At 32.8% G+C, this 10,329-nt stretch overlaps 1 protein-coding gene across 1 annotated transcript; it reads right to left on the bottom strand.

The window, feature by feature from the left end:
- Window positions 1–5,224: 5,224 nt before the first annotated feature.
- On the bottom strand, window positions 5,225–7,194 carry LOC107909736 (probable pectate lyase 5). The gene is made up of 4 exons (XM_041088900.1): window positions 6,887–7,194; window positions 6,033–6,782; window positions 5,808–5,946; window positions 5,225–5,702 (listed from the first exon to the last, which is right to left on the bottom strand). Exons 1-4 carry the CDS (start codon window positions 6,994–6,996, stop codon window positions 5,481–5,483), a joined length of 1,221 nt encoding a protein of 406 aa, XP_040944834.1. The 5' UTR covers window positions 6,997–7,194; the 3' UTR covers window positions 5,225–5,480.
- Between the last annotated feature and the right edge of the window lie 3,135 nt (window positions 7,195–10,329).

The following is a 10,329-nucleotide window of genomic DNA, read 5'->3' as shown; positions in this document are numbered from 1 at the left end:
TTTGCGTTTTCACTATTCAGTTTAATATTATTATTATTACTATTATTATTAGTAGTATTATTTTTTTATCAATTTACCTAACCTTTTTATATACATTATTTTATTATGTAGTATTATTTTAAGTTTTCCATATATTATTATTTAATTTCATAATGTATTATTTTATATATATATTTTTTATGAGCCTAGCATAGTTTGCACACTTTTTTATGATTTTATTTATAATATATCCTTAATACTCATCTATATATTATTTATTTTAAAACTTTTGTATGTATAATTTATTGATTGTAATTTCTCCTCTGGCTATTGATTTTTTAGTATATCTTTTAAAATTGAATATTAATCCATTTAATTTTTGAATATTTATATTGGTATTTGTATAATGCATGATTGAAATAATTATTACTATGCTTGTTTAAATTTATTTATTCATTATTCATTAGTGTATTTTTTAATTTTGAATTATCCTTTTGCATTATACATTGTCACTATATCACACTGTATTCGTTTAAAAGGCCACGTCTAGTATCGTTTAAATATCAAAATCATTTTATTCAAAAACTTTCAAGATAACGCAAAGTTCGGATTTGGAATCTTCGAAAGAATGGAGCCCTAACGTATTGGGTTTCAATTCTCCTCGTTGAATCTAAATAATCGAGAATATCCCTTTAAATGAAGACATAAATAAAAAGCTTATTCTCGGGAATTCGACACGTTGTGTCCTAACGTATTGGATATGACATGTTGTTCTCTCGAGACGAGAATTTTTCTAAATAAAAATAAAGGCAATATTCGATGTTTAGGAATTTTGTGAAATCAAACCCTAACTTACTAGGTTCTGATTTTCTCATTTGACCCAAATAATCAGATATCCTTATTAAAATGTAGGTTTTTAAAAAAAATCGAAAGATAAACTTAATTTTGAGGATTTAAAATGTTGCACTCTAACTTACTGAGTGTGACAATTTATTTCCTTGAAGGAAGTGAGCCTTATTATTTAATTCAATTTATTCGAGTCAAAAGGATAGTATTTCAAAATCTTTTCAAAATTTTGACCCTAAGACATTAAACAATCAATTCGGTACCAATTTTGAGGCGTCACGAGGGTGCTAACCCTTCCTCGTGTGTAACCAACTCCTGGACCTATTTTCTCAAATCTCGCAGACCTAAAATTTATTTTTAATGGTGAACCGATCACACCTTAATAAAAGATCAGTGGCGACTCCCATTTTATTTTCAAAAGTCGATCCCTATTTTTCAAAATTTAAAAATTGGTTTCGACATATATATTAGAAAATTATTATTTAACATAAACACAATTTTAATATAAAATATAACTTTTGTTGAGGTAAGTTCTTGAAGTGACCTACTAAGTGGAAATCAAAAGTGACCACTTTCATAATCCATGCGACAACTTGTGACTTTCTAGATTCGGAGTTGACAATTTATTGAAACAAAATCTTTGAGCTTTGAATTATGTTGATATTCTAGATATATGGAAACTCAACTTTGAACACCAATTTATTTAAAAACAACTATCATTGGGGATTGGATTGGTTCGGATCAAACAATTGAAATCATTGGATTGTGGAGAACGGGTCGAGATTGCATTAAAGACTTCTTTGAAGAATGAATCTCCAATAGTCCACTTTACATTGCTTTTTCTATTTTATAACTGCTATTATTAAGGTGTTGCATTGTAATTGATCACTAATATGTTAGCAAGCCTCAAAAACTTCTATGTAGTGAGAGATTTGTATACGTTTTGTAGGAGAGCATTAATAGCACTTTATTGTTTTCATTGAGGAACATATTTTTTTGAGAGCATTTGAGAGTAAATAGATTGTGTTGACGACTTAAATTCTGAGGGGGAAAATTTAGAGATGAGTGTTCTAGTTTTTAAGTACAAAGATGAGGTCTTTATCCTTGAAGAATGAGAAGACTAGATTCACTTGTTGTCTTATAGAAGTCTAATCCTTGAATATCTAGTCCATATAGAAGACTTATTCAAGCACAACTTAAGGAAGTACACATTCACACTGACTAAAGGTGTAATGGCTATTTAAACTTTCAAGAAGACTTGCTTAGTTGATTATGTACAATTGAGAGAGCAATTATTTGTTCATTGTTAGGAACTTGTTCTTAGTACAAATAGTTTGTACGCAAATTGTTTTATGTTCAATTTGTAGTTAAGCTTTTAATGGAAAAATTTACGAGGAGAGTGATTCTAAATTGATATATATGAATAAGATTATAATTTGATAAATAAATTAAACCTAAATCATGATTAATAATATATTACTATTTCATTAAAATCCCATAGACATAAAAAAAATCTTCCAAATTATGTAATCAACAACTAAAAAGAGAAGTTCAATATTTTAAGAATATATATATCCACCTCATATTCTTAGGATTCTGAGTCTTAGTGTCACCTATTATTTGCTCTCAAGTTTATAATGACATAAATTGTTTTTTTGTTACGAGACTGAGGTAGACAACATTTTTCTGGATGTAAAAATGCGCTATATTTAATACGCATCCTCCAGCCTATATATTTAAATATGCAACAGTTGTTTAAACTATTTAAAATTATTTATGAAAATTTAGTGTTTTTATTATTGAGGTAACATTATTTAAATTATTTTGTTAAATTCAAATTTAATACAATGTCTTTTTTTGCTACATGATTATTAAGTAGGAATGGAAAATTTTGAATAGCCCGATAAATTTCGAATCTATTTGCACTAGATGGAGTGGTTTTTTTTGTTTGAAACGTGGATGCGGGGCGGAGCGGGGTGGGTTTTTTTTTGGATAGTGAATATGGAGCGGCTACAATAATTACTTGTCCTGCCCGGCTACATTATATTAAATTACTATATCATTTTTATATACATAAATTATTAAAAGGTAAAAATGTAATAATGTAATATAGAAAAAAATTACATATTTTATGTTTAAACATTTTTGAAGAATTATGTTTAAATATTTACTTGACTTTAAAAAGATTAAAAATATCAAAAATAAGTAGCAAAAATTAAATTGAAGTAGAGCGAGGTGGGGTGAGACAGTGATGAATGCATCCAACATCCATGGAGGTGATAGTAGTTTTCAAGATTATACATCCATAATGGAGTAGAATAGATGGTAGAGTAGAGCATCGCAATTGTGGAGCGGTAATAGATTTAGTAATATCTACCTCTACCTTGCTCCATTGTCATCCCTACTACCAAGTGAGTATTTTATTTCAAAATGTCATGCCAATAAATTTAACAAAAAATTAAATTATTGACAATTGGATTTGAATTTTAAAATTTGAAAAGTAGAGAGATTAAACTCATCGAAATAAAAGTATAGAAGCTAATTTTCAAATATGTGAAAAGTATAAGGACCCTATAACATAATTTAACATTTTCCTTCTCTTATACTGCAATACTTTTTTCTTTTTGGTAAATGACAGTGGTACTTATAGCTTGAGTTTGGTTGTTTACCCCTTAATAGTTCTGTTGAGGGGAGATCATCCCTCAACAATAAAAAGTATTGTTTTTCAAGGAGAATTTTATTCTATCTTCGTGGGGAATCATGTACGGTTTATAACGAGAAGAACGTCGACTACATTTGAATGTATAACCATCCACCATAAGGTGGTAAGCAGTTTACCTTTGATGAGATTTAAACCCTAATCAATGCCATATAAATAAATTATTGGGGTATATGAAGTGAAATTGGGAGAGAGGGTAGATGAGTGGGACAGAAAGTTGCTAAAATGTTAGGGCGTAGCCTATAAAGGAACATTCAACCCTGCTTTGGTTTAGTTTTAATGAAGCCATATACAGTTAGATACTTACACTCAACAGCTAAATGGGCCCCCTTTGTTCATCCATACTTTTGCTTTATTTCTTTCTTTCTTGTCTCCCTTGCCTTGCGCCCTTTATCCTTTCAGGCTAATTTAACTAAGCCAGGATTTGGTAGCCCAACTAACAATTAGTGAACAAACATCCCATCTACTTCCATTTATGTTCTCCTTCCGGCTTGGTAAGGGTTGGATGAAGGATGTGCTTATTTGCGGTGAGTGTAAAAATAGTAGTGACAGTGAGATTAGATATTATAATAATATCGTAATGCGGGACAAAGAAAAATTTAAACGTATTACACCACACCACTCATCCAAACCCACACTTTAAAAATTATTTTCATAAATTTCAACACAAATATGGGTTAACTCGTCTTAAATTCCTCAAATTTGAAACTCAAAACCATCTCACCTAAAATACTCAAATAATATCATAAGTCGAAAGTCATCAAATCTTAAAATAATTCAAATTTATAATGGCTTAATGAAAAGCTTACAAACTTAATTTTTAATATTCTAAATTCAAAATAATTCAAATGAGAATTAACTCAAAATTTATGGTTTAAATTGATGTTACCAAATTCAATTATTCCATAACCAATACAAGCAATCCAATTTATCCATCCATTTTCCTTTTGACTATAATAACTCGGAATTATGTTGTTGGCCACATTATATAAAAATATATATTATAAATTTATGTATTCTTCAAAAATTTGATATATTTTAAAAATTCAGTGATTCACTTAAATTTGAAAATATTTCAAGCCCAAAGCTACCGAATTTGATCACATATTTTAACCAAATTATAAGTAAACATAACAAAAAGAAAGCTTGTCTCCCTACCCTTCCACCATGTCTTACGCAGCCTGTAGCATTCTTTGCTTGAATAAAACTTAGATGATCTGTAATTATATAGTTTTTAGTTTGGGTCTTAAATATCTTACAAGGCTACAGGCAGCAAAGCAATCTCATGGACAAATAAAATTAAAAAGAAGAAAAAGCAATTACAAGAAAACAAACCTCTCATATCCTATTTATGGATGGGGTAATAGACAGGTAGTATCATTTATGGTGACTGATATTGTCGGAGACGTGTCGTTTATGGTTGCCCGTGAATTGGTGTCGGTCGAAGCTAAAGGATATACTCCTTCCTTCCTAATTTCCTATATAAATAAATAAAAACCCACAAAAGATAAAAAGTCCCCGAACTCGCAACTTTGTCAAGGGAACCAACAAGCAGTCGACATAAATATAAGCAAAAAAATACAAGTCTTAATTATTAAAGGAAAATAAAGCCTTTTCCCCTTCCACTAGGACACTCCCACCACTGTGTCACTGCACCACCCCATGTGACCAAAACTAATATGAATTAATAATGAGTAATTTCATTGATAGAACTCAACTTTCAATTTATCAAACACTTTTTTCAGCCCTTTTTTCTGGTTTCACAGAAGCAGGCTGATTCAGTATTTGTACACTTATATTATACATCTTCTAAACTCAACAATACAACATTATTTCACCAATATACAGAAACATGAATTCTGCCTTCTTTTTAATTACAATTTGGGATAATTTTCATGTTCCAGCCTTTTTATCTTTATTCCTATTAGCCATTTCACTAGCAATGCGACCCCTTCTTGCAAACGAGTGCACCCGCTCCTGCTGTGAGTGAGCTCACCAGTGATGAGGGCCTCGCACCCAAGCTCGACGCCTTGGCATAACTTGAAGAAGCCCCGGTTCCGGATGCGGTGAAGAAGGCTCCATTCAACATCAAATCCCCTTCTGATCTCCAATTCCAATGCTTCCATTGACTTTGCGGCGCATCCTCATGTTTTGTCACCTGAATTTTATTTAGCACATAATAATATGTTAGTTTAAAGCTTACCCCCTCTCCCCCCCCCCCAGTTTCTATATTGGAACCAATTAATGATATAATTGTATAGACCTCTTTGTTGTCTGCATCATTTGGTGCAAGAAATCTATTGCCTTGGCTGTTGATTGTAGGATCAGCACTGCCACCGATTGCATACATTTCCCAGTGCGTGTAATCATTGTTCACCACGTGAAAGTATCCATGCCTACATCTGCATATGTGATAAGTTAATATATGTGTATATATAGAGAGAGAGAGATTCAGGTTAATCTTCGACTGTAAGTATATATATTTTACCTAGGCATTCTTTGTACAAGGCCTTCTCCAAAGTGATTAAAGGCAATGGTGACTTGCATGTTCTTATCTTGTTTGTAAGTGTCACTATGTCCCAATAGCATGACCTTGTTATGATGGGTCAAGTAATTGTTAGAAATGGTGATGGCGGTGGATCCATGAATGGCGTCGATCAGCCCATCGTTGCAGTTAGACAAAGAGCAATGGTCCACCCAAACATGGCTGCCTCCGAAAATCGATACCCCGTCCCCGTCCGATATCGTCCTCCAGCCGTAATGGGTAGGAGAGTCCCTCACATAAGCATTCCCTCCTCTCTTGCAATCATGAATGTTGATCCCATGGATTATGATGTTGGTCACGTACTGAACAGTAATGCATGGCCCACCGGAAATGTGGACGCTGACGCCTCGGCCGTCGATGGTCTTGAACGAGTTCATAAGCAATTCTTCCTTCAACTTGATGGTCATGTCACGAGCGAAAATGATCCATAAAGGTTCATCTTGGATGACAGCATATCGAAGGTTTCCGGGTTTAGGATTAACAGGGTCATGGTCACTAGGGTCAGTAACCACATATATTTTCCCATCTCTCCCACCAATGGCATGCTTGCCGAACCCAATGGCGCAGTCGGCTAGCTTCTGACGGTTCTTCTCCCAATGATGGTCGCACCGCCAGCAATCATCGATGGGATTGCCGGTTCCACATGAGAGAAACCCCAAGCTCCTCCTCGCCATAGTAGCATTTCTTATGCTCCTGCAGTACAGAAAATTAAGCCAAAAAGGAATTAACGAAAATGATTCAGTATTTCATAATCGGCATTGATGAAAGATATTGAAGTACAGGAAATTAATGCATACTCATTGACTTGTTGGACTACTTGCTCGGGGTCCTGAACTGGTGAGGAGAAAACAAATGTGGGAGCCAAGAGAGGGAAAAGCAGTAGAAAGAAGGACAATGGGATTGCCATTATAGCTTTCTTTTTATTGCTTAATAAAGTGTGGGAATGTACAAAGGGAGAGAAATTCTGAGAAACTGAGATCAAAGGAAGGCTTTTTATAATGGGGGATAAAGCAGGGGATAGATAGAAATACAGAATAGCTTTAATTTTTAATTAAATAACTTTATTATTTAATTCAAATGTACTTTTTATTTTCAAATAAAATCTTCATCAGAGGCTGAATACTTATTCAAGCTTTTTAACGTCAAGAGCACAAAAAATAAAATTAATAACTCAAATGGTATTTCAATCAAATTAATTACTTAGAATAATATGTTTGGAAGATTTTTTCTACCATTATCAAACTATTATTAGGCCATAATAGGATTTAAAAAAATTATATTTTATTGGTGGTGCCAATCTATACGCGACACCAGTATGATGTAGAATCTTATACAATACAAGCCGTATACTATTAAAAAATAATTTTAATGAGTGGAGGGTGAAAGTCAGGTGGCACTACTGTTGTAAAAAAAATACTAACTCGTGACTGAGAAGCAAAATATGGGGAGAGAATCAGGCATGGAGAAGCAGAAATCAGGCAGCACTGATTTAATCGCTTGCGACGAACGTGACCAGACAATCGAGGGTCTTTTTTTGTTTTTTTTTGCTTCCTCAGCCCTAAATTTTACACCTAATTTCCCCATTTTTTCCCTTAACCTTATATATATATATATGTATATAACTTGGTGCCCTGCGTGACTGTGTGTTAAAGAAATAGAGATTGGTAGTTTAGGGTTAGGGAGGAGTGAGTGTTTGTGTTGGAAAGAAAGGAAGCACCCTAACACGCATGTTTTCTATTTTTTTTAATTATTATTTGTTTATTTGTTTTTTACCTAATTAATATAAAAAATTATTAAATACTTCATGACTTTTTTTGTAATTATTATTTGTTAGAGATTTTGAGCACTAATTTTCACATTTTTAATATTTTTTGGGTTGAAAATTTATTATGTAATATTATTTGAATGCATTAGATATATATGTTGATTTTTTTGTATGTATAGTAAAATAATAATTTTATTTTTATAATAATAATGTTTTTTTAATAAAACAATTTAGTATTTGTGGTATGTATAACAAAAAATAATTTTATTTTTATAATAATATTTTTTGTGAATAAAGCAATTTGTTATTTTTGGTATGTATAATAAAATAACATTTTTATTTTTATAATATTTTTTGTGTGTGAATAAAACAGTTTAGTATTTTTGGGAGAAGAGTTTGTGTTGGAAGAAACCACCAGTAAGCAGGGATGTGTTTTTATATATTTTTTGTAATAATAAATTTGAAATTTTGTTTTATATATCTACATTTGCTTTGCTTTTGTATTATATTTTTGTCAGGTGATATCAAAAAATACTATAACAAACGGCCCATTTCGATAATTAATTGGTAGGGTGATTAATTTTGCATTTTTAATTATTTTTTATTATTAGGATAAAAAAGTTGTTTTTGGCATAGAAGAAAGGCATGTTTAGGAATAAAAAAAAGTTTAAGTACATTGATAATAATTTGTGGTGAAAGAGGGTTATTTTAGCTATATATACATGCATGCTTTTGTATATATTATTGTGATATATCATATTTATATATTTATTTATTTATTTGCGTTGGTAACATAGGTTTTTTTAATTAATGCAGTAATTTAATATGGTCAGGATGAATACCACGTATTGAGGGCTCGTGTCAATGGTCCAGACTACGGGCCAGATGAACGGATTATGTCATACTTGGAGGCAGCCAGATTCGGATCAGAAATATTGATCCGCATGTTCAATTTGAGGGCCGACTTGATATCCGTTTTGGTTAAGCGTGCTTGGAGACCTACACATTTCATTTACCGTGTGGGGAGTACACCATCACCCTAGAAGATGTTGCACTGCAACTCGGGCTTCCAATCGATGCTAGTGCAGTCACAAGTACAAGTAAAGTGTCTGAACTAGTGGTGCTATGCTATCACTTACTTGGATGCTCGTCCGATGATGGTGAAGATATATTTACGAGTTTGAAATTTTCCTGGTTAAAGGGAAATTTCGAATATTTACCTAGTAATGCCACTGAGTGGGAGAAGATGTGCGCTGCTTGAGTATATATACTGCACCTGATAGGGGGTACTTATGTCGAACGCTCATAATAAGGTCCACTTAATGTACTTGCCATTGTTGTCTGATTTGGAAGCTTCCCGTTCGTACAATTGGGGCTTAACAGTATTAGCAACGTTATATCGTAAGCTTTTTTAGGTGACAAAGTACGAAACATAAGACAAGTCAGGTGCCTGATATTGTCGCAGTCCTGGACACTATACATGATGCCATTTTTGGCATCAGTTAATCACCAAACACGTCTTCCCACTTGTAAATAGGTAATAAAATTTAAATTATACATTAATAATTTTGCTTTATATGAAAATTCGTTCTAACAAGTTTAATTTATTTTAGATGGTATACTTGTTCGAGTATTGGGATGTCCTAATATTCATGTCATGTAATTACTTTATCTATGTTATTTGGCTCGTGTTACTATAATCATGTTATTAATTGTATAGTTCGTGTGGATGCCATATTCTGCCCTAGACATTGCGGTTGTTATTCCCCCGTCAGCTCATATTCACTCACACTTGTGGTACATTAGTGCACCCGTGTTGAATTTCTCAACAGTCAAGTGGTACAATGGGGATCGAGTTTTGCGACAGTTCGAGTGCGAACAAGATGTTCTGGATGTTCTACAGAATTTTGATAATGTCCACGGAATTAACAAAATAGGGAAAGGATAAAAGAATTGGGCCTTAGAGCATCAACAATATCTTGCATTGTGGAACATCCAAATGGAGCAGAGAACTCGGGTGGATTTTGATTTTGATTTGTGGTCCTCGATCGAGTACCAACATTGGTATATCAAGAATGAGGGATCGTATTTATTTGGTAGCCAATTGATGGTAGTCCCTCCACACATACACCAGCGAGGCCACCAAAAACGTCAACAAGGTCATCCACCGAGCTTGAACTTCAACGATCCTATACACACTCTCAGTAATTCTTATCATCCAGATTTAGAGGTAGATAATTATCTTCTAGAATTGTCAGGCTACGCATATCACTCGGAGATTCTTGATTCCACTTTTGATCATTAGCAATCGAGATTATCAATGATGTTTGATATCTTTAACCCATTTCCAACTAGTACTCCACCCTTTTGGTCAAAATTTTGGAAAGTGTGATTTTTCGAGTTTGTTAAATACACCCCTAAGGTTCGTTGATGGATGTTGTGAATGAAGGTCCGGTTGAAAAGAATAATAATCGT

The sequence above is a fragment of the Gossypium hirsutum genome, chromosome D02 (genome assembly GCF_007990345.1).
Source record: "Gossypium hirsutum isolate 1008001.06 chromosome D02, Gossypium_hirsutum_v2.1, whole genome shotgun sequence".
NCBI classification, from domain to species: domain Eukaryota; kingdom Viridiplantae; phylum Streptophyta; class Magnoliopsida; order Malvales; family Malvaceae; genus Gossypium; species Gossypium hirsutum.
This window is presented reverse-complemented; position numbering and strand designations above follow the sequence as displayed.